At 44.7% G+C, this 25763-nt stretch overlaps 1 protein-coding gene across 1 annotated transcript in view; it reads right to left on the reverse strand.

Moving 5' to 3' along the window:
- LOC105466244 (pregnancy-specific beta-1-glycoprotein 2-like) overlaps positions 1 to 19786 on the reverse strand; it is a 28281-nt gene extending 8495 nt beyond the window's left edge. The window contains exons 1-5 of the mRNA XM_071086202.1: positions 19782 to 19786; positions 18703 to 18806; positions 17122 to 17481; positions 11233 to 11511; positions 6415 to 6669 (exon numbers count right to left, since the gene is read on the reverse strand). Coding sequence (XP_070942303.1) covers positions 6415 to 6669; positions 11233 to 11511; positions 17122 to 17481; positions 18703 to 18806; positions 19782 to 19786 — 1003 coding nt within the window. The remainder of the gene's footprint in view (positions 1 to 6414; positions 6670 to 11232; positions 11512 to 17121; positions 17482 to 18702; positions 18807 to 19781) is intronic.
- Between the last annotated feature and the right edge of the window lie 5977 nt (positions 19787 to 25763).

Below are 25763 nucleotides of genomic sequence, written 5' to 3' on the forward strand. Positions count from 1 at the left end.
TTGAAGAACACTATCAAGAAAGTAAAAAGGCAACCCATGAAATGAGAAAAATAATTGCAAATTATAAGTGTGATAAGAAATTAATTTGCAGAATACATGAAAAACTACAAGTCAACAACAGCAAACATACAAAAACCCATTTATAAAACGAACAGGGAACAAGATGGCCAAATAGGAACAGCTCCAGTCTCCAACTCCCAGCGCGAGTGACACAGAACACTGGTGATTTCTGCATTTTCAACTGAGGTACTGGGTTCATCTCACTGGGGAGTGCCGGACAATGGGTGCTGGTCAGCTGCTGCAGCCCGACCAGCAAGAGCGGAACCAGGGCGAGGCATTACCTCACCTGGGAAGCGCAAGGGGGAAGGGAATTCCTTTTCCCAGCCAGGCGAACTGAGACACACAACACCTGGAAAATCGGGTAACTCCCACCCCAATACTGCGCTTTAAGCAAACAGGCACACCAGGAGAGTATATCCCACACCTGGCCGGGAGGGTCCCACACCCACAGAGCCTCCCTCATTGCTAGCACAGCAATGTGTGATCTACCGGCAAGGCAGCAGCGAGGCTGGGGGAGGGGCGCCCACCATTGCTGAGGCTTAAGTAGGTAAACAAAGCTGCTGGGAAGCTCGAACTGGGTGGAGCTCACAGCAGCTCAAGGAAACCTGCCTGTCTCTGTAGACTCCACCTCTGGGGACAGGGCACAGTAAACAATAACAAACGCAGCAGAAACCTCTGCAGATGCAAACGACTCTGTCTGACAGCTTAGAAGAGAGCAGTGGATCTCCCAACACGGAGGTTGAGATCTGAGAAGGGACAGACTGCCTGCTCAAGTGGGTCCCTGACCCCTGAGTAGCCTAACTGGGAGACATCCCCCACTAGGGGCAGTCTGACACCCCACACCTCACAGGGTGGAGTACACCCCTGAGAGGAGGCTTCCAAAGCAAGAACCAGACAGGTACACTCGCTGTTCAGAAACATTCTATCTTCTGCAGCCTCTGCTGCTGATACCGAGGCAAACAGGGTCTGGAGTGGACCTCAAGCAATCTCCAACAGACCTACAGCTGAGAGTCCTGACTGTTAGAAGGAAAACTATCAAACAGGAAGGACACCTACACCAAAACCCCATCAGTACATCACCATCATCAAAGAGAAGAGGGAGATAAAACTCTGCACCAAGCGGACCTAATACACATCTACAGAACTCTCCACCACAAATCAATGGAATATACATTCTTCTCAGCACCACATCATACTCATTCGAATATTGACCACATAGTTGGAAGTAAAGCACTCCTCAGCAAATGTACAAGAACAGAAATTATAACAAACTGTCTCTCAGAACACAGTGCAATCAAACTAGAACTCAGGACTAAGAAACTCAATCAAAACTGCTCAACTACATGGAAACTGAACAACCTGCTCCTGAATGACTACTGGGTACATAACGAAATGAAGGCAGAAGTAAAGATGTTCTTTGAAACCAATGAGAACAAAGATACAACATACCAGAATCTCTGGGACACATTTAAAGCAGTGTGTAGAGGGAAATTTATAGCACTAAATGCCCACAAGAGAAAGCAGGAAAGATCTAAAATTGACACTCTAACATCGCAATTAAAAGAACTAGAGAAGCAAGAGCAAACACATTCAAAGCTAGCAGAAGGCAAGAAATAACTAAGATCAGAGCAGAACTGAAGGACATAGAGACACAAAAAACCCTCCAAAAAATCAATGAATCCAGGAGTTGGTTTTTTGAAAAGATCAACAAAATTGATAGACCGCTAGCAAGACTAATAAAGAAGAAAAGACAGAAGAATCAAATTGACGCAATTAAAAATGATAAAGGGGATATCACCACCGACCCCACAGAAATACAAACTACCATCAGAGAATACTATAAACACCTCTACGCAAATAAACTGGAAAATCTAGAAGAAATGGATAATTTCCTGGACACTTACACTCTTCCAAGACTAAACCAGGAAGAAGTTGAATCCCTGAATAGACCAATAGCAGGCTCTGAAATTGAGGCAATAATTAATAGCCTACCAACCAAAAAAAGTCCAGGACCAGATGACTTCACAGCTGAATTCTACCAGAGGTACAAGGAGGAGTTGGTACCATTCCTTCTGAAACTATTCCAATCAATAGAAAAAGAGGGAATCCTCCCTAACTCATTTTATGAGGCCAACATCATCCTGATACCAAAGCCTGGCAGAGACACAACAAAGAAAGAGAATTTTAGGCCAATATCCCTGATGAACATCGATGCAAAAATCCTCAATAAAATACTGGCAAACCGGATTCAGCAACACATCAAAAAGCTTATCCACCATGATCAAGTGGGCTTCATCCCTGGGATGCAAGGCTGGTTCAACATTCGCAAATCAATAAACATAATCCAGCATATAAACAGAACCAAAGATAAGAACCACATGATTATCTCAATAGATGCAGAAAAGGCTTTTGACAAAATTCAACAGCCCTTCATGCTAAAAACGCTCAATAAATTCGGTATTGATGGAACGTACCTCAAAATTATAAGAGCTATTTATGACAAACCCACAGCCAATATCATACTGAATGGGCAAAAACTGAAAAAATTCCCTTTGAAAACTGGCACAAGACAGGGATGCCCTCTCTCCCCACTCCTATTCAACATAGTGTTGGAAGTTCTGGCTAGGGCAATTAGGCAAGAGAAAGAAATCAAGGGTATTCAGTTAGGAAAAGAAGAAATCAAATTGTCCCTGTTTGCAGATGACATGATTGTATATTTAGAAAACCCCATTGTCTCAGCCCAAATTCTCCTTAAGCTGATAAGCAACTTCAGCAAAGTCTCAGGATACAAAATTAATGTGCAAAAATCACAAGCATTCGTATACACCAGTAACAGACAAACAGAGAGCCAAATCAGGAATGAACTTCCATTCACAATTGCTTCAAAGAGAATAAAATACCTAGGAATCCAACTTACAAGGGATGTAAAGGACCTCTTCAAGGAGAACTACAAACCACTGCTCAGTGAAATAAAAGAGGACACAAACAAATGGAAGAACATACCATGCTCACGGATAGGAAGAATCAATATCGTGAAAATGGCCATACTGCCCAAGGTAATTTATAGATTCAATGCCATCCCCATCAAGCTACCAATGAGTTTCTTCACAGAATTGGAAAAAACTGCTTTAAAGTTCATATGGAACCAAAAAAGAGCCCGCATCTCCAAGACAATCCTAAGTCAAAAGAACAAAGCTGGAGGCATCACGCTACCTGACTTCAAACTATACTACAAGGCTACAGTAACCAAAACAGCATGGTACTGGTACCAAAACAGAGATATAGACCAATGGAACCGAACAGAGTCCTCAGAAATAATACCACACACCTACAGCCATCTGATCTTTGACAAACCTGAGAGAAACAAGAAATGGGGAAAGGATTCCCTATTTAATAAATGGTGCTGGGAAAATTGGCTAGCCATAAGTAGAAAGCTGAAACTGGATCCTTTCCTTACTCCTTATATGAAAATTAATTCAAGATGGATTAGAGACTTAAATGTTAGACCTAATACCATAAAAATCCTAGAGGAAAACCTAGGTAGTACCATTCAGGACATAGGCATGGGCAAAGACTTCATGTCTAAAACACCAAAAGCAACAGCAGCAAAAGCCAAAATTGACAAATGGGATCTCATTAAACTAAAGAGCTTCTGCACAGCAAAAGAAACTACCATCAGAGTGAACAGGCAACCTACAGAATGGGAGAACATTTTTGCAATCTACTCATCTGACAAAGGGCTAATATCCAGAACCTACAAAGAACTCAAACAAATTTACAAGAAAAAAACAAACAACCCCATCAAAAAGTGGGCAAAGGATATGAACAGACATTTCTCAAAAGAAGACATTCATACAGCCAACAGACACATGAAAAAATGCTCATCATCACTGGCCATCAGAGAAAGGCAAATCAAAACCAAATGAGATACCATCTCACACCAGTTAGAATGGCGATCATTAAAAAGTCAGGAAACAACAGGTGCTGAAGAGGGTGTGGAGAAATAGGAACACTTTTACACTGTTGGTGGGATTGTAAACTAGTTCAACCATTATGGAAAACAGTATGGCGATTCCTCAAGGATCTAGAACTAGATGTACCATATGACCCAGCCATCGCATTACTGGGTATATACCCAAAGGATTATAAATTATGCTGCTATAAAGACACATGCACACGTATGTTTATTGCAGCACTATTCACAATAGCAAAGACTTGGAATCAACCCAAATGTCCATCAGTGACAGATTGGATTAAGAAAATGTGGCACATATACACCATGGAATACTATGCAGCCATCAAAAAGGATGAGTTTGTGTCCTTTGTAGGGACATGGATGCAGCTGGAAACCATCATTCTTAGCAAACTATCACAAGAACAGAAAACCAAACACCGCATGTTCTCACTCATAGGTGGGAACTGAACAATGAGATCACTTGGACTCAGGAAGGGGAACATCACACACAGGGGCCTATCCTGGGGAGGGGGGAGGGGGGAGGGATTGCATTGGGAGTTATACCTGATGTAAATGATGAGTTGATGGGTGCAGCACACCAACATGGCACAAGTATACATATGTAACAAACCTGCACGTTATGCACATGTACCCTACAACTTAAAGTATAATAATAATAAATAAATTTAAATAAATAAATAAATAAATAAATAAAACGAACAAAGGATTAAAATAGAGTTTTCTCCAAGGAAGATATGCAAATATCCAATAAGCCCATGCAGAGTTCCTCAGCGTCATGAATACGTAGAATTATGCAAATCAAAACCACAATGTGACACCACCTCTCACACTTTAGGATGGCTTTGATAAACAACAATGACAGCAACACAAAACAAGTGTTTTCAAATAGATGGAAAAATTGGAGCTCTCGTGCATTACTGATGGGAATGGGAAATGTTATAGCCACTGTAAAAAGTGGTGTGGCTGTTTCTCAAAAAATTAAACAATAAATTACCATTCGATCCAGCAATTCCACTTCTGGACATACTGCCTATAGAATGGAAGGAAATTTGAACAAATATTTGCACACTGATGTTCAGAGAAGCATTACTCACAATAGCCAAAAAATGGAAACAACGGAAAAGTCCTCTGAAAGATAAGTGGGTAGGCAAATGAGGTATATCTCTACATCGAAATGTTATTCAACCTTAACAAGGAATACAATTCCAATACATCTTGCAAAGTGGATGAACCTTGAAGACATTATGCTAACTGAAATAAGCTGGACATTGAAGGATAATTATTCTATAATTCCATTTATAAAAGATAGAATAGCCAGTTACATAGAGACAGAAAGTAGAATGGTATGTGCTAAGAGATAGGGGGAGAAGAAGTGAGAGTTACTGTTTATAGGGTACAGAGGTTTAATATGGCAAAAGGAAAAAGTTCTGGAAATGGATAGTGTGATGATTACTTCCGGATAGTGTGATGGTTACACAACACTAAATTACACACGTAGAAATAGTTAATGATAAGTCTTAATATTAGATACATATAAAGTGTCCTGGTAGTCTTACACTCTATAAATACACACTTTTTTCATGGCCCCTTTCCTGCCATGCAGAGCCCCAGAGGTGAATCTCCCTATTTATTCAAGTGTGCATCACTCACTGTCCTCTGTGCTGTGTCCCACATGCAGTGCCCACAGCCTCATACAACCGGTGACTTCAGAGCCAGGACACAGCTCAAGAGTCTGCCCCGAGGCTTCCTCTCTTCTTATTTCCCTGCAGCCTAGGCTTCACTTCAACTGGCAGCTCGATTTAGCGGAATTCAGAACAGGCCACCAGGGCTCTTTCTCCACACATGCTGGTCTCACCCCTGGTGGAGTCAGGCAGAGCCAGTCACCAGAGAAGCCCGGAGCAAAGAAGGGAGCAGTCTGAGCTGCTCCTCCCTCATCCAAGGGGCTTCCTCCTCTCACTTGGAGGGAAAATGTGAGCTTGTTTCAAAACCTCAGATGTTCCCTGTAGCTCATGGAGTAGGTAAAAGAAAACGAAGACGTGGTGGACAGGGATGTGTTGCTGACAGCAAGAAGCAACTTGATCTTGAGGACTCTCCTTCTTGTCCCTCTGTGAAGCCTCTTCCACCACATAGGGCTCAGGGCTGACAAAGCCCCCTCCCTACCTTTCTCAGGCTGGACACAAGGTCAACCATGAGAAAACAGAAAAACAAGGAGAAGAGAGTCTGTAGAGACAAATTGGGAGGGTTCAGGAGGAGATTTTGGGATTTGCTTCTGCCCATGGGACACAGGCTGGGAATAAAAATGTTTTCCTGACTCTTCTCTGAAAGCCAGATAGACTCCACCTAAAACCCTGTTGACAATGATGCAGGGATCCACTTACCAAAGACTTTGATCCTCTTGAATGTGGAACGTTCCCTGCCAGTGGCTGAGTTACGAGCAGAGCAACCATAGCGCCCGCTATGCTCTGTAGTAATTTGGGGGATAGAGAGCTCTTGTCCTGATTGCAGAAACTTCCCATCAATCGTCCAAGAATACTCTGCCGGTGGGTTAGAGTCCGCGAAGCAGGACAACTGGAGGGTTTTTCCTGAACGGTAATAGGTTAATGGAGAGAAAATCCTGGGGACTTGTGGACCATCTGGAGTAAAGAGAATAAAGCCACAGGTGATGTCATCCGAGGGAAGGGGATGCTCCTGGTCTCTTAAAGGGACACAGTGTCCCCCTGAGTCAAGACACACACTCAAGACCCAGCCAAACCCCTTCTGTGTTCACTGAGTCAAGGCCTGAGGTATTCACCTGTTCCTCCCATTGCAGGATGTAGACCCCAAGTCTCCCATGACAAGAGCAGCCTCTCCCCTTCTATTCTTGGTTAAGGCTGTGCCTACCCAGGTTTTCTCAAGACAGGGAGTCATGGCCAACTCGGGTGTCCAGAAATAAAAGTGTCTGTACTTGGGCCTGAGACAGACTAGGATGCCTGGCCTCTGGTCATTTGAATTTTAGCTGATGGCCTGGCCCACAGAGGAACCAAAGATACAAAGGACATTCAGGATGACTGGGTCACTGCACATGCTACCAACTCGGTCCCATATTTCACATTCATAGGGTCCTGTGTCATTTCTTGTGACATTGGCTAGAATGAGGATCCTGGTTTTACCGGGTTGCTTTAGCCTGGGACTCACCGGGAGGCTGTGACCATTTACCCTCCACAAGTAGGTGTAGCCCTGAGTCTTAGGTTCACAAGTTAAGGCTATAACATTCTTTTTTTTTTTTTAATTTATTTATTATTATTATACTTTAAGTTGTAGGGTACATGTGCATAACGTGCAGGTTTGTTACATATGTATACTTGTGCCATGTTGCTGTGCTGCACCCATCAACTCATCATTTACATCAGGTATAACTCCCAATGCAATCCCTCCTCCCTTCCCCCTCCCCAGGATAGGCCCCTGTGTGTGATGTTCCCCTTCCTGAGTCCAAGTGATCTCATTGTTCAGTTCCCACCTATGAGTGAGAACATGCGGTGTTTGGTTTTCTGTTCTTGTGATAGTTTGCTAAGAATGATGGTTTCCAGCTGCATCCATGTCCCTACAAAGGACGCAAACTCATCCTTTTTGATGGCTGCATAGTATTCCATGGTGTATATGTGCCACATTTTCTTAATCCAATCTGTCACTGATGGACATTTGGGTTGATTCCAAGTCTTTGCTATTGTGAATAGTGCTGCAATAAACATACGTGTGCATGTGTCTTTATAGCAGCATAATTTATAATCCTTTGGGTATATACCGAGACTTAAATTTTAGACCTAATACCATAAAAATCCTAGAGGAAAAGCTAGGTAGTACCATTCAGGACATAGGCATGGGCAAAGACTTCATGTCTAAAACACCAAAAGCAACGGCAGCAAAAGCCAAAATTGACAAATGGGATCTCATTAAACTAAAGAGCTTCTGCACAGCAAAAGAAACTACCATCAGAGTGAACAGGCAACCTACAGAATGGGAGAACATTTTTGCAATCTACTCATCTGACAAAGGGCTAATATCCAGAACCTACAAAGAACTCAAACAAATTTACAAGAAAAAAACAAACAACCCCATCAAAAAGTGGGCAAAGGATATGAACAGACATTTCTCAAAAGAAGACATTCATACAGCCAACAGACACATGAAAAATGCTCATCATCACTGGCCATCAGAGAAAGGCAAATCAAAACCACAATGAGATACCATCTCACACCAGTTAGAATGGCGATCATTAAAAAGTCAGGAAACAACAGGTGCTGGAGAGGATGTGGAGAAATAGGAACACTTTTACACTGTTGGTGGGATTGTAAACTAGTTCAACCATTATGGAAAACAGTATGGCGATTGCTCAAGGATCTAGAACTAGATGTACCATATGACCCGGCTATAAAATTCTTATTCTCCATGGGGTTGAAGTTGTTGCTGGTGATGTAAGGCTTAGGCAGCTCTGCTGTGTGGATAACAGAGAGAAGTTTGTCCTGTGTGGCACCTTTGATTCCTCCACAGGCACCCTTCAATCAGAGTTGGTATCTTCCACCTGTCGGCCCACCCGAGTCCTTGAAAGTCAATAGCTGGTGCGTGTGTCACAAGACAGATGCATGATGATCTAAGGGCTCAAAGACTGTGAGGCCGCTCGCTCTGTCTTAGGGAAGCACAGACTTTCTCAAGTGTGAATTGAGCAGCAGTGTTGGGTCATGGACAGACACGTGAGTGGGAGTCACAGCCCCTGGTACCCCTCCCAGTCTCTCTCTAATCAACTGACTGGCTGGTTCACCTTGGGTTCCTTACCTGGAATGTGCAACTACTGGGCCCCTTCCAAATTCCATCCGACTTTGCCCCCCTAGATGTGATTTCTCTGCAGCTTCCATTTCCAAGGACATTTTAGAGATGAGTAATAATGTGACTTCCCATTGTCTTGAAACCCTGAAGATACTGAATAGCCTGGCCTGGGACTGGATGTTTCAGCAGAAATAAGACAGGGGAGACCAGAGTCAAGCCTGGAGGTCAGTTCAGTCATCAGGCAGTGGAGGCACAAGGTGGGGTAGTTTTTTGCAGGTGTTTCATGATGACTTGCTTGACCAGTGACCTCCAAAGATAGAGCAGAATGCAAGGAATGATCTAGAAAGAGTGAGGGGGACAGGCAAGAGTTGGTGACTTTGGAACAGAACCATGTTCCCTGTTCTGGGTTCTTTAAGTTTCCTCTCCTTCTGCAGAGGGCAGGTGAGGACTATGTGGATCTTTCCAGAAATACATGTGGATATTTGCAAATGCAGAACTGACTGGTGGAAAGGGTGGGAATGAACTGCTGGAAATCTGGTCCTCATGGACCATGTGTGTTTGATGGATATGAGACAAATTTGGGGAGAATTCTTGCAAATATTTTCTTTCATTGGACACTCTACTCTCCGATTCCATGGATTTGACTACTCTAGGGACCTCATGTAAGTGGATTCCAGAGTGAATTTGAGAAGAGACTGCTGGTTGCCAGGAGCTGGGAGTGGGGAGAATCAGAAGTTGTTCATGTGTGTGCAGTTTCAGTTATGCAAGACGGGGAGGTTCTAGAGATCTGCTGTACAGCTCAGTGCCTATAGTTCACACAGTCTGAGTCTCTTATGCATGAGACTTATGACAAAAAGTGTTTGGATTTCTGACATTTTTTTATTTTGAACTATTTGTCATATACTTACTGGTTTAGCATCCCAAATCTGAAAGATTCAAAATCTAAAATGCTCCAGTGAGCATTTCTTTTCAGCATCAGATTAGTACGCCAAAGTGAGAGGTGATAGGCCAAATACATTCTTGCCCTTTTTTCTCTCTCTCTCACCACGTTTCTAGCTTGATGATTAGTTTTTGGTCAATTCCATACTGGCCATGCTGCGCTTGTATATTTTTGAAGGTTTTGGGATGTGAGAGAGGCTGATTGCTATTTTTTATGTCATCAAAATTTTCCACCTTTTCATGGTTGCATCTTTCTCTCAGTGTCTCTGTTGTGGCAGTCATTAATAAGAGCCTGTCAGGTCAGAGTTAGGACAGATTTTTGTAATTCTGCAAAAAATGTTACTGGTAGGGGTTGCATGTTCTGGTAGGGGTTGCATTGAATCTGCAGCCCACTTTGGGTAGCATTGTTTTCCTAACAATATTGATTCTTCCAATCCGTGAGAATGAAATGTCTTTCCATATATTGATGTTGTCTTTAGTTTCTTTCAGTAATGTTTTGGAGTTTTCAGGGTATAACCCTATAACCTTTTTGGTTAAACTTATTCTAAAATATTTTGTTCCTTTTGATGTTAGTGTGAATGGAAATTCTTTTCTTAATTTCCTTTCAGATTGTTCACTGTTACTGTATAGTCTAAAGAATGAACTAGAAAGAGTGAAGGGGACAGGAAAAAGCTGGTGGTTTTGAAGCAGAAACATATTCCCTGTCCTGGGTTTTTTATTTTCCCTCTCTCTTTGCAGAGGGCAAGTGGCTCTTCCCTGATAGCCAGATAGACTTCACTGGAAAACATGTTGCCAAAGCTCCAGGGATCCACTTACCAGGGACTATGATCTTCTTGATTATGAGATTTGTTCCACAAGTGGCTGAGTTATGGATGAAACAGACATAGACCCCTATATATGTTTTAGTGATTTGGGGGATAAAGAAAACTTATGCTGATTGCTGGAACTTCTCATCAATCAGCCAAGAATGCTCTGCCAGTGGGTGAGAGTCTGTGAGGCAGGAGAGCTTGGGGACTTCCCCTGTGTGCTAATAGGTGTATGAAGAAGAAATGATGGGGGCATCCAGGCCATCTGGAGCAAAGAGAATAAAGTCACAGGTGATGTTGTCAGAGGGAAGTGAAAATCCTGGTCTGTGGAAGGGCCACAGTGACCCTCTGAGCTAAGTCACAACACTGAAGTCGCAGTCAAATCCCTGCTGTGTTCACTGATCTGGAGCTTGAGACATTCACCTGTTTCTCCCATCATAAGCTGTGGACCCTGAGTCTCCCATAACAGGAGCAGCCTCTTCTCCCCCATTGTTGATCAAACCTAAGCCCATTCTTACTAGTCATGGCCAGCTTTGATGTCCAGGGGTAAATGTCTCTGTACTTGCACCTGAGAGGGACTGAGAGGCCTGGCCACTGGCCATGTGTATTTGGGATGGCAGCCTGGCTCACAGAGGAACAGAAGATACTCACAGAGGAGATTCAAGGTGACTGGGTCACTGCGGCTGGAACTCACTGGGTTCTTCATTTCACATTCATAGGGTCCTGCAGTATCCTTTCTGACACCAGATAGAACGAGGGTCCTGTTGTTTTCGGACAGCTGCAACTTGCGACTGATAGGGAGGCTCTGTCCATTTATCCACCACAAGTAGCTTACGTCCTGAGTGTCAGGATCACAGGATAAGATCACAGTCTCCGTGCCCTCCCTGGGGTTTAAGTTGCTGCTGGAGATGTAGGGCTTGGGAGTCTCCACTGTGCAGATAACAGAGAGAAGATTGCCCTGTGTGGCACCTTTGATTCCTCCAAAGACATTTTTCAATCAAAGATGGCATTTCCCACTTCTCAGCCCACCCAAGTCCTTAAAATCCCATGGCAGGTGTGTGTGTTACAAGACAGATGCATGGCAATCTGAGGGCTCAGAGATTGTGAGGCTGCCTGCTTTATGTGGGAGAAGCACAGACTTTCTCAAGTGTGAATTGAGCAGCAGCATTGGGTCATGGAAAGACACGGGACCAGCAGTCACAGCCCCTGGTGCCTCTCTGAGTCCTTCCCTCTCTAACTGCCTGCCTGGCCCACCCTGTGGTCCTCACCTGGAGCATGCAGTGCTGGAATCTTCTTAGTTTCAATCTTACTTTGCCCCCCAAGGTATGTTTTCTCTGTAGCTTCCCTTTCAAGGACATCCTAGAGATGGATGATGGAACTTCCCATTGTCCTTAAACTCTTTGGGTACTGGGAAGCCTGGCCTGGGACTGGGCACATCAGCAGAAATAACACAGAGGAGACCACAGTCAAACCTGGAGGTCAGTTCAGTCATCAGGCAGTGGAGCCACAAGGTGGGGCAATTTTCCCAGCTGTCTCATAGTGACTGACTTGAGCCAGTAACCTCTAAAGATAGAGCAGAGTCCAAGGAATTACCTACAAAGAGTGAAAGGGACAAGCAAGGGCTGATAGCTTTGGATCAAGACTATGTTCCCTGTTCTGTGTCCATGATGTTCCCTTCCCCCTGTAGAGGATGGGTGAGGACGATGTGGATCTTTCTAGAAATACATGTGGATGTTTGCAAATGCAGAACTGACTGATGGAAAGGGCAAACATGAACTGATGATGGAAGTCAAGCCCTCACGGACCACTTGTGTTTGATGGCTATTAGACCAATATTTGGGAAGAAGTCTTGCAGATACTTTCTCTCATTAGACATTATACCCTCTTATTCTATGAATTTGACTACTCTATGCATCTCATCTCAGTGGATTCCAGAGTGAATCAGAGTAGAATAGCGGTTTCCAGGAGCTGGGTTTGGGAGAATAGGGCATTGTTCCAGGGGTGTGCGCTTTCAGTTATGCAGGATAAGGAGGATCTAGAAATCTCCTGTACAGCTTCATGCCTATAGTTCATGCAGACAAAGTGTTCCTTATGCAGAAAGCTTAAAACCAGGTGTTTTAGATTTCTAACTTTTTTTTTTATTTTGGAATATTTGCAGTAGATATACTGGGTTAGCATCCCAAATCTGAAAAATTTAAAATCCAAAATGCTCCAGAGAGCACTTCTTTTTAGCATCACATCAGTGGTCAGAAGTGTTGGATTTGGGAGCATTTCAGATTTTGGATTTCTGGATTTGGGATGCTCAATTTGTAATACTGTAATTTTCCCATAAAAAGTTGTCAGAAGTTTAGACGTCATGTTATGTTCTGACTCTAGTAACAAAACAAAACAAAATTTGGAGGAGACATTAAAATGTTGTCATAAGTGGAAATGTTTACTGATGGTCCAAACATCTAAGATCAATTGCTGGTAGTAGTATTTCTCTTGATACCCAATTAAGGTTTAGGTGCGGGGTGAATTCCAGCAGGATCACATTATGCTCAAAGAAAGATGCCAAAGGTGACTTGAAATTAGCAAGTCCTTAAGTAGAGAGAGTCCTGTTAAAAGGACAGAACTGGTCAGTGTGTCAATTACATAAAGGGAGGAATGATGCTGAATTAAAAGAAATGTTGTGTGTTATGAAAGTAAATATAGAAAGAACTCCGTTTCTAATCTCTCTGCAGAGTTAGGAAAAATGGGGAAGAGCCCAAAACAGGTATGTGAAATGCTTTCTTCATTTTCTCTTAACCTCAGGAAATACAACTCGAGTTTAAGTTTGTGGGAATTAGGAAGAGTCTAAGTGATACGCCAGTGGCTCACGTGTCCCCCACACGAAGAAAACAACTGTATGTGGCACAAGCAGTAAAACCACCAGACAGCACCCCCTGGCCACCTCGAACAGGTCCCCAAAACCGCTAGTATTCCCATTACGTGTATGTTACAGCCTTGGTAATCATCCCACAACTACAAAATTTAAAAAATTGCTATTGTCAATACAAAATATTAACTATGAAGTAGAATATGTTGTTCCACTTTTCTTCCCCCTACTCTTTTTGAACTTTCCTGTTTCAGTTTTGGAAGTTTCTATTGACACATCCTCAAGCTAGGGATTCTTTCCTCAGCTGTGTGGAGTCTACCAGTAAGCATCAAAAGCATTCTTCATTTCTCTAACAGCTATTTTTTTTTCTTTCTTTCTGAGACAGAGTCTCACTATGTTGCCCAGGCTGGAGTGCAGTGGCACTATCTTGGCTCACTGCAAGCTACACCTCCTGGGTTCATGCCATTATCCCGCCTCAGCCTCCCGTGTAGCTGGGACTACAGGCGCCCGCCACCACGCCCGGCTAATTTGTTGTATTTTTACTAGAGACGGGGTTTCACCGTGTTTGCCAGGATGGTCTCGATCTCCTGACCTCGTGATCCGCCCACCTCAGACTCCCAAAGTGCCGGGATTACAGGTGTGAGTCACTGTGCCCAGCCATCTCTGAGGAATTTTAACGAGTTGTTGACTTTTGAGTTTGTTCAGCTGTTTACTTACTGTTAGAACCGAGTGACAAATTTCAAGCTTGTTATACGCCTGACAGGAAACCAGAAGTCTCTAGGAAGTGACTGGAGAATGTGAGCTCCACAGTAGGTTGAGGATGGAGTCACGAGTGAAATGGGTGAAATCAGCCCATGGGCTTTGGAGACGGCAGACCTGTCCAGCCTCTGACACCCTGGTGAGTCAGTGCAAAGATTACAACAGTGACAGCAAACTAGCATGGCTGACTCCATCTGGCATCTAGTCTCAGGCTGGCTGTCCTCACTCATTCCTGGACATAGGCCAGGCTAACCATGGGAGGAATTTAGTTTATGGTTTAACTTTGAAGAAACAATGATAATAGTTCCTCCATAACACTAATATCCTTATTTTGCCCAGGGATTGCCTTTGTAAAACTGGAGAAAGACCATGAGAGTAAGATTATAGGAGGGGCTGAATTCTGCTAAAATGTAGGCACGGTATCTATAATCCCTTACTGCTCAAATGTCATTTGGCCAGAGTTTACAAAATTTGTAACTAATTGCTCCTATAGATAACATCACTATTGTAGAACCTGAGATTGGTCTTTTGAGATGTTTCTCATTCTTTGCATTCTGGCAACCAGATGACCTCATCCATACCCTTGACTAATGACTCAGCCAGTCATGTGGTCCGCACCTAGAGATGGATTCAAGCACAAACAGATCATTTCCCTCTGCCAGCATGATTCCATCCTCAAACAATCAGCAGTACCCATTTTTTAGTCCTGTGCCCCTGAAACTATCCTTGAAAATCTCTAATCCTGATCCACTAGGGAGGCTGATTTGAGTAATAATAAACCTCCATCCTCCCGTTTGGCAGACTTGGAGTCATTAAAATCTTTCTTTACTGCAAATCACCATCGGGATAAATTGGTTTTGTTTGTGCGGGAGGCCAGAGGAACTTGTCTGGGAATTATAAGAGTGGATGGAGGAACTGCCTATCCCTGTCCCACGGTCTTGTCCACAGAACAGCCTCACAAAGGGACAGAGCCATGGGTGGGGATACAGTGGAAGCTCATTCTCTTAGTGACCTGGGGACATTGGCTCGAGATGAAGCCTGGCAGTAGTGGAAACTCCAGGTGATTTCTGTGCCTTTCCTATTTCCTGGGAGATGGGCCAGGCCACAGTGTTAGCAGGAAGGGAACAGAACAGTCAGCCTAGCTAGAGGGAGTGTCTGGGGAAGGGCTAGGGGTGGAGGAAGAAGCTGTGCAGGACAGGGCTTGCCAGGTAGAATGAAGTGGGAGGAAGATGAGGGACACAGAGAAGCAGAGAGAGGCAGAGGCAGCATGGCAGTGAACAGTGGGGCCTACAGTGACTTCAGAGACCCCAGGGACCAGGTGCCCCCATTTCCACAGTCCAGGACCAGGTAGCCCCGAAAACCGTCCTGTGGCCAAAGAGCTTCAGAGTAACACATGAGGTGGGATGGCTTTAGGGACAAGAGGTAGTGGAGGGATGAAACATGGGTGTCAGCCTCTGAAGGACAAGGGACAGGTGTGGCTAGAACTTCCTAGGATTCTCACCCAAGATCCAGTCTCTAAAGAGGTTATGGATCATTCACTTCTTCATTCAATTCCTTCCTTTGTTATGTGAGAGCACCTGAGCGTGTGTCTGTCACTGGGCCTGTACTGGTGCGGGGTGTGAGTTGGGAATGAAAACAAGGTCCACTCTTTTATCCTGTTATGCCAGTGACATGGACACTTTGAGCAACACAGGATTTCAGGTTCAGTGATAGGGGTTAAGATCTCAGGGGGAGGCCTGGACATTTTTTGCACTGACTCTGACAGTTGAGGCAGGTGATTTAGTTTGGAGAACTGACTAATCAGCTGACCATTTGCTCTCACTCATCTGAGGTTTGGATGCCTAAGAAGAGAGGATTTGAGCCAATAAATGACTATGGGGTCCTTGGAACCCAATAAGCCCTCACTTCTGGTGGAGGAGAGGATGGGCCTGTGGCTGCAGACAGACCTCATGTGACCCTGATCTGCCTTTTGTGTTTGTGTGACTCTGGTTCAGTGACTGTGCCTTCCTGTGCCTCAGTTTTCTCTCAGTCAAATAAGCTAAATGGCAAATGGACTGTGGCTTTTCATGCTATCTGTGAATAAATTGTAGATTTTTCACAGTCACCTGACCTAATGCTTGGCACAGTGGAGGTGTTCACACAAACAGCATTTATTATTATTCACTTCCATGAGAGAGCACCTTTAGGTCAGATCCCTGTGGACAAGCTGCTGCCAGGTACATTTTCTCTCTTCTGCTTCTGCTTCGGGGACATTAGACTTTCTATGGAGTGTCGTAAGCCTTGCAAGGCAGTTGGCTGATGACCTACAAAGCTTGTCTTTCTGTCCTCCCAACTCTGAGTGTCAGGTGAAGAAAGCTCTGTCCTTGCCCAGATGAGGCTCTAAGGGCTGAGCCCTGGCAGTGAGCAGCTCCAGGAGACACAGTCCTCAGACCGCTGGTGAATCCCCGGTCCCAGTAAGCCCTGCCACAACCCAGCCCTGGCACAGGCTCCTCAGCTTTATCTGGAGTAGGGTTTTAGGGACAGAGGTCTGGGGTTGAGGCTTCTTGGACTGAGCTTCTCTGAGAGTATCTCTGGGGGCCTCTTAGGCAAAGCCCTGCTCAGTTCTCCAGGGTGTTTCTCAGGGTCAAGTTTATGAAGAGGACATGAGGTGCTTGGCTGAGGCTGATCTCCTCCTGCTGAGCACCTCCCCCATCAGACTGTCCTTCCTGTGCAGCAAGTGTCTGCAGGGTCTGGAGGCAGGAAAGGAATTCTGATCTGTTGAGGTTTGTCTCCTCTGTGTGTGTCCTGCACTAAATGCCAAAACCCCAACATGGGACATAATGCAGAGAGGGACACAGCCACAGTCTAGGCCTGACCATCCTGTGTGTGCAAAGTAGAAGTGACCCTCGCCCCCCAACACCCAGGGATCATGTGGAATCACTCACGGTATAAGGTGAAATGTCCAGTTACTCCTTCAGTCCCTTCACCTCGCTTTACGATTTCTACGGTGTAGGATCCTGCATCCTTCTGGTTGACACTCTGGATCAGCAGGGATGCATTGGAATATATTGTTTCTCGTCCACTGTATACAGGCCCAAATATAATTGTTTCAGTGTCTATTGCATATGCTGTAATGTAATGCTGGAGGTCCATTATTTGCCCTTTGTACCAGATGTAGCCAGCAACATTCTGGGGCACATTGTGGACAAGTAGAAGAATATCCTTCCCCTCAGAAACTTTGGTTGGCTGAGCTTCAATCGTGACTTGCGCCGTGGTGGGCGGGTTCCAGAAGATTAAAAGTGATGCTAGGAGGTGGAGAGAGCATCAGTCAATATTGAGACCTATGTATTGGGGTGAAAAGATGGGGCCCTGGGTCCTGAGATGATCTCTTCAATCATCAGCCTTGAAGACACACACAGACACAAACACACACACACACCCCTTTTTTTGTGTGTATGTGATTGTGTGTTTGTGTCCTACTGTCCTACTAGGTCAAGGTCAGCGGCACGAGCCCCATTCCTTCAACCTTTCTGACCTTGGCATTTTTCTCTTTGGAATCCTCTTCCCCAGGGGTCTGCATGGCTCCCTCCACACTGCCCTCAGGTCCTGCTCACATCAGGGCATTGTTGGACTTCTTTCCTGACACCTCCTTCAGAGACCCTGGGTCTTCCCTTTCTGACTTTTCCCTGCTCTGCTCCCTCCAGACCTCTTGTCAACACCTGACCTCACATTCCAGATGTATGTCTTTGCATGTCTGTCTTCCTGCCCATGACAGCATGAGTTCCGTGAGGACAGGGACGTTTGTGATCTGGGTTGCACCCCAGTGCCTGTGACAGGCTGTATACTCCTGTGGATGTGAGAGTTCCCAGGGCCCTCCATGCCCAGGGTGTTTTTTTTTTCTTTACCCAATGGTTGAGGTTTTTTGCTGAGGACACTGTTTCATGCCCTGCTTATATTTTCATTTGAAGTATCATCTCATAATAGTTATTATTATCATTTTCCAAAATGTGGTGGCCAGTGATGATTAACCAGGAAAAGGGAACACTTGAGATTTTCCTACCTCTTACCAATTCCTGTTCAATGTGATTTTCCTGTTTTGACCCCTGTCCCTCTGTGTTATATTTTCCCCTATTCAGGCTCCAACAGAGCCTTCTTTCCTCTATTTTTTTTTTTTTTTTTTTTGAGACGGAGTCTCATACTGTCGCCCAGGCTGGCATGCCGTGGTGCAATCTCTGCTCACTGCAACTTCTGCCTCCCAGGTTCATGCAATTCTCCTGCCTCAGCCTCCCAAGTATCTGGGATTACAGGAGCACACCACCACACCTGGTTAGTTTTTTGTATTTTTAGTAGAGATGGGGATTCACTGTGTTGACCAGACTGGTGTTGAACTCCTGACCTCATGATCCACCCACCTCAGACTCCCAAAGTGCTGACTTTTATATTTTAGAACCCCATCCTCTCCAGGAAATCCCATCCAATCATTCTGCTTCCTCCTCCTGTCCTCTCCCAGGAAGTTCTCTCCTCACCTGTGAGCAGGAGCTCCTTCCAGGTGATGTGCAGTGTGCAGGGAGGGGCTGAGAGGGGCCCCATGGCCTGTGCTGCCTGCGTGTTCTCCTCTGTGGAGATGAGCCTGGGATCCAGAAACTTTCTGAGCACGGCTGTCAGCTGTGCTGTCCTTCCTCTTTCTGTGCTGAGCCTCTTCCCGGGGCAGGAGCACTTCTCAGGCTGATGGGCGGGGTCTGTGCCCAGGACACCTCTCTGTCCCCTCCCCTCTCAGTCCTGCCTCCTTGTCCCTCCTTCTCTTTTTCCTTTTGTCTGTGTGTCAGGTCCCTGGGAATTGTGGAGGCCTCTGCCTTTTTCAGCAGTGATTCTGTCACCAAACCTCGGCACACACTATGTGCAGAAACACAAACACACAAACACAAAAGAGACACACACAGTCACACACATACCCTGTAGGTTGGGCAAGCACAGTCCTGGGCCCCAGTCTCCTGCTGTTCCCATGGCTCTGGGTCGGGGTGCACATTGGCGTCCTTTGCCCTCTTTCATCCCCATCTGGCTCTCCCCTTCAGTGCAGGAGGCTGGAGCTGCACCAGGTCCCTGTCACAGGGACACCCCATTGTGCTGTGGGTGAGCTGTGTGTTGCCTGGTGACAGGGACCCTTCCTTTCTCTAGTTGTGTCTAGCTTGGCTGCAGCTTCCAAGGATGGACATTCAGGACCTGGGTGTCCCAGAGGAAAGTGTCCTTCCTGGAGGTGTGCAGGGTGAATCTCTCATGCCTCTTGGGAGGAGAGGCCTGTGGTGGTTGCTCAGTGGGGGCTGTGAGTCCCATGGTCAAATGGACAGTTCTCAGTCACTCTGTTGCTCTCTGGGGTCTGGTGGCTGAGCTGGGGCTCAAGGTTTCTCATTTCTTCCTGACCATCTTTGGTGTCCTGTCTTCTCTGCCCAGCTGATTGTACTGTGGTCACCATACCTTCCCCGTAGTGGTGCAGGAGGAAGTGGGGAGTTACCCAATAACCCCGTGGAACATGGCTCCTTGAGACACAGGAAAGAGAGCCTGGGACAGAGCAGGGGTTCAGAGCTGGAGAGATTTCATCCCGACTTACTCCATGGTCGTGATGGGCTCAGCCCTCCATGTGCTGACATACCCAGGGGTCTGTCCTGAGGGTTTTCACCCGGCCAAGATGCTCACTGTAGAGGAGGAGCAGGCAGTCGCCAGAGAATCTGTTTGGAGGGACGTTGCTCACCGAGGAGAGGGTGGATGGGGTGAGTTGTGTTCTGGAACAAAGAGCAATTATACCCCCTTCTCCCGGCAGGGACACAGGAGAGGTCTGTCTTCCCAAGGGACAGGCGGGGGTAGGCGGCCCCATCCTAGGTGGTGCCTGTGTGTGACCATCACACGTGCTCTGAGCCCCACGGGGTGCAGCGGGCAGGCAGGTCACAGGATGCCTGACTGATTCCCGGGGAGGCTGTGGGCCCTCAGGCAGCCGCTGTTCTGTGTCAGCGCTAGGCTTGGCCTGGGATGCCCCAGAGAACAGGACAGATGGAGCAGGGGCAGACATTTAGGGAGCAGTGACAGAAAGAGTTGATAAGGATAGAGGGAGGTCACCAGGTGAAAGCGCACAGTGTGTCGTCACCTGCACCAGCGCTGCCCTGGGAAATGTCTTTTTACCTGAGCCCAGGGAAGGAGCAGGTGTGTGGGGCAGGAGCTGCCTGCAGAGGGAGTGGTGTTAGGTTGGCGGCCGCCAGGTCAGGGAGGAGCTGACACCGTCCGTGTGGGGAGCATGGAGGATGTTGAGGACTTGGGCCGAGGTGACCCTGGTGAGGGTGAACCCTGCTTGGCTACGGGTTCTGCTGAGGGAGGTCTGCATCCCCTGGGAAGGCTTCAGGCTGGAGGGACTCTGGCGCCCTCGGGTGGACTGGAAGGGAAGTGTGGGTGGCCGAAGTCCCAGGCCAGGCTGCGTGTTTTATTCCACAAGGATCTGCACATTTCACTCGAGGTCACACATATGTTATGTTACAGCTCCATCACCTTCCAGCCCCGTGAGTCCCATTCTCTGTGGCTCTACGTTCACTGTTCTCCCCCTTTCACAATCGGGTGTCCTGAATACAGATTTTTATCACCCTCTGTGAGTTTGTATTGTGTGCAGTAGGCGGCACTGTGTATTCTCTGGGGGCAGTGATGTCTGGGGCTGAGCACTGCACTGGGCTTGGGAGCACAAGAGGGAGCAGCAGGGCGGGAGGATCAATGCCAGGGGAGCAGGGACAAGTCATTTTCATTTTCTCACTCCCAGGGACCAGAACCCAGGATTCTGACTCCAAGGCGAAGTACCACACCTTGCTGGTGTCCCTGGATGTCATGAGTGCCCATAGTGTCATGCTGCTTTGGCATTCCTTTTTTAAGGTGTAAATTTATTTACCTCACATCAGAGGCAGGCCTTGCTCACCATGGCAGTTTTCAGTACTGTATCTCGTTCAAGTTTCTTCAGTTGGTGGCCAGAGATAAAATCTTAGAGGCATCTCTCCTGCTTGGTGTGCTGGGCTCCCCTCTCTCCATCTGCTTTCTTTAAACTGATAATTCTAACATTTGACCTAAAATTTAAAGTGACCGCTTGTCAGTCACAACAGGATCTCCTGGTCCCAGTGTTTGCTGCTTGTTTTAAACACATCCATTAATACTCCCTGCTGGAAACCTGTCAGATAACACCCGGACTTACTAAAGTCATTGGCTTACCAGTCTCTTCTCTCCTCCCTGCCTGGGCTTGCTGATCTCTGTATCTGTGGTCTCCAAGTGTGCCGAGTGCTCCCCAGTGTCTGTAAGTAGTAAAATCACTTACACTTTCACGTTGTAGTTGTATCACTATAGCCTCACATGCCATCCAGGGCCTGACATCGAGGCTGCCCTTGGGACCTTTGCTCGTTGAGCCCCTGCTGGAGCTCTTGTTTTGGGGCCTCTGGTTCTTCTGAGGACAGGAGCTTCCAGCTAACTCGATTGAAAAAGTGATACGTTTCATGGAAATCACTGGGTCAGACGATGTATTCATGGGCTTCAACTGCCATAACAAAGACCTTAGCCTGGGTGAATTAAATAATAGAAATTGATTTTTCCCAGTTCTGTGAATAATGTGCTATTTTAACCACTTTAAAATGTGCACTCAAGTGGAATTAACCACATATACAGTGTTAAGTTACCATCACCACTATTTTTCCTAGAAAACTTTTATCTTTTTGAACTGAAACTTTGTATCTTTGATACAATAATAACTCCCTGCATTTTGCACCCTACACTTTGATCATCTCTACTCTGTCTCTATGACTCTGCCTATTCTTGATGTTTCATATAAATGGAATTTTATTTATATATATATATATATGTTATGTAGTTTCTGACATATTACATTTAGCATAATGTTTCCAAAGTTGATGCATGTTCCAGCATATGTCAGAGCTTCATTCCTCTTTATGGCAGATTAACATTCTGTTGCATGTGTCACCACATTTGTTTATTCATGTGTTGATGAACACTTGGATTGTTTTCGTATTTTATCTTTTGTGAGTAATGCTGCAATCAACATTCCCATGTGAGTACCTGTTTGAGTCCCTGGATTCAATTCTTTCGGTACATACCTAGGACTGGATGCTGTTTCATATGAGAATTCTGTGATTGGCTTCATGAGGAACAGCACAACTATTTCTCCTAGTGGCTATACATTATTATAATCTCACCAGCAATGTATGAGGATTCCAAATTCTACATAATGCTTTCACTTGTTATTTAACATTTTAAAAGAATGGTAGCCATATTTGTACGTGTAGTGTGGTATCTCATTGTGGCTTTGACTTTGTATTTTCCTCCTGGAGCTCTTGTTTTGACACCTGCAGTTCTTCTGGGGACTGGAGCTTCCAGCTAACTTGATTGAAAAAGTGATATGTTTCATGGAAAACACTGGGTCAGATGATGTATTCATGGATTTCAGCTGCCATAACAAACACCTTAGCCTGGGTCAATTAAATAATAGAAATCGATTTTGCACAGTTCTGTGAATAATGTGCTATTTTAACCACTTTAAAATGTGCAATCAAATGCAATTAACCACATACACAGTGTTAAGTTACCATCACCACTATTTTTCGTAGAAAATTTTTATCATTTTAAACTGAAACTTTGTATCTTTGAAACTATAATAACTCCCTGTATTTTCCACCTTAGACCTTGGTCATCTCTACTCTATCTCTGTGAATTTGCCTATTCTTGATGTTTCATATAAATGGAATTATATATATATGTTATTTAGTTTCTGACATATTTCACTTAGCATAATGTTTCCAAAGTCCATGCATCTTCCAGCGGATGTCAGAGCTTCATTCCTCTTTATGGCAGATTAACATTCTGTTGTATGTGTGACCACATTTGTTTATTCATGTGCTGATGAACACTTGGATTGTTTTCATATTTTATCTTTTGTGAGTAATGCTACAATCAACATTCCCATGCGAGTACCTGTTTCAGTCCCTGGATTCAATACTTTGGGTATAAACCTAGGACTGGATGCTGTTTCATATGAGAATTTTATGATTAGCTTCTTGAGGAACAGCACAACTATTTCTCCTAGTGGCCGCACATTTTTATAATCTCACCAGCAATGTATGAGGATTCCAAATTCTACAAAAGGCTTTCACTTGTTATTTAACCTTTTAAAAGAATGGTAGCCATATTTGTCGGTTTAGTGTGGGATCCCATTGTGGTGTTAACTTTGTATTTTCCTAATGACTAATGATGTTGAGTTTCTTTTCATGTCCCTCTTGATGATTTGCATATCTTCTTTGAAGAAATATCTATTTGCGTCCTTTGCCCATTTATATAAATTGGTGGTTTGCCTTTTCATTATCGAGTTGTAGCAGTTCTTTATATATTCTGGGCGTGAAACCATTGTCTTTGTGATTTGCAACTATTATGTCTCATTCTGTGTTTGGTCTTTTTATTTTCCTGATAATATCTTTGATGCACAAAAGGCTTGCATCTTTAGCCCAATTTATCTATTTTTTGTTTTTGTTTCTCATGCATTTGGGTCATAACTGAGAATCCATTGCACATTTGAGGTCATTAAGTTTCACCCCTATGTCTTTTTCTAAGATGTTTTTATGGTTATAGATCTTATAATTAACTCACTCATCCATTTTTAGATAATTGTTTGATATGGTTGGAAGTATAGTTCTCTAAGTTTATTGTTTTGCATGTGGTTATCTAGTTGTTTCTGCACCGTTATTTGAGAGGATGATTATTCTTCCATTAAATTATCTTGACACCCTTATTCAAGAGCAATGAACTATAAGGGTGAGGGTTTATTTCTGGACTCTCAATTCCATCCCTTTGGTCACTATTTGTATTTTTATGCCAGCAGCTTCTGTTTTTAGTACTTGTAATGTTTTGTGAAATTTCAAATAAGAAAGTTCAGGTTCTGCAATTTATTTTCACAAAATTGTTTTGACTCTTTCAAGGGTACTTTTTTAAAAGCAAGGAGACCAATGTTTTGCAATTGGAAAGCCCTTTCTGTCATCTTTCACAGGGGACATTTTGCAGTCTAGGGATCTTTTCAGGAACTTTATCACAAGTAGGTAAATTATCACCACATCCTTTGCTGAGGTACTGTGTTAAAATGTGTGTTGCCTCCAGTTGAGGAATTGAGAGACCCTGGAATCACTTGCCCATGTGGTGAGGGACAGTGAGCTCCTTAATCAGGGGCACAGAAGACATTGCTTTGGGACACAATGTTGTCAGGGGAGCTGTGTGCATCTCTACTTCTTTATTTTCTTGTACAGTTTAGATCTCTGCTGGACATACTAGATATTGAAATCTTTGTTCATTCTCTTGGTTCTGGGTTGGCTGATCTGTCAGCTGGAGCTGGAGGACATGCCTGGAAGGGGAGTGACCCCCATGGCAAAGACCAGGGCTCAGCAGAGTGAAAGCAGCTGGGACCCAGAGGAGCCAGTGAGGGCTGACTCTTAGAAGCAAAAGAACAGCAGGTGGGTGTCCTCAGGGGCAAATGGACTGCACTGGTACCCCTTCCAGTGGACTGGAGGAAGGTAAGGGGCTTTGGATATTCCATTTTCTCTCAGCTCTTCAGCAGGAGATTTGGGCCCTGGGATGGTACTGTCCTGCAGCAGGGGCAGGGTGGACAGAAATGGCTGCATATCATGCTAAGTCCATGTCATCCTCTCAGGCATTGCCCCTGAAGATGGAGAATTTTGTTCAGAGGCCCAGCCTGGGCACATGGGAGAAACCACCTTATTAAAATTAATTTAAGAAAACAGTATGCATGCTTTATTCTTCTAGAATAATTATTAATGTCATGTTTTACAATGTATCTCTTAAAGGAATGGTGAGAATCATCTACATAATTAATGTTTTATGTGGTCTTTTCTATAATTGCAGCTTTCACATGTTCTTATAGAATCCATTTTCTTTGGGAACACACAGGCAGTATCTCTGTGTTGATTTCTACTGGGAAATCTTTATGCAGGGTGGAGAGAGTGACATTTCCTAATGAGAGATGGAAAGCATGTGACTACCAGAAAATGTGTCCAAATTCTGCAGGTATGATCATGGTGCTGCAGGTGAAGGTCTGTTTAACAAGGATTCAGGCAAAGCAATTTTGAAAGTCTTTATCATTGTTTTTGTTTGTTTATTTGTTTTTTGGGGTTTTTTTGTTTTGTTTTTTTGTTTTTTACAAAACCATGGGCAGAAGCCATCACCTGGACCCACCACATGTTGAAATGGATGAGGGACAGAAATGGAGCTCAGTAAATTGAGAATGAAATTCAGGAGTGGGGAAGAGGTTTGAGAGGTCAACGGGTGTGAGAGGTGAATGGGTGAATGATGAGAATGTTCAAAACATCTTGTTTCTCCATAATAAGACAGCATTTATGCCCCTGAGTCAGACAGTGTCCAGGCCAGGGGAGCAGGATGTTGTCAGCTCTCCTGGGCAAAAGTGAGACTCCAGCAGTGTCCAGTTACCTCATCCAGTTTGGGATTTATTCCTATTTTTAAAATGATCCAACAGTATACCATTTTGAAAATATACAAAAAT

This window comes from Macaca nemestrina, chromosome 20 (assembly GCF_043159975.1).
Source record: "Macaca nemestrina isolate mMacNem1 chromosome 20, mMacNem.hap1, whole genome shotgun sequence".
In the NCBI taxonomy this organism is placed as follows: Eukaryota; Metazoa; Chordata; class Mammalia; order Primates; family Cercopithecidae; genus Macaca; species Macaca nemestrina.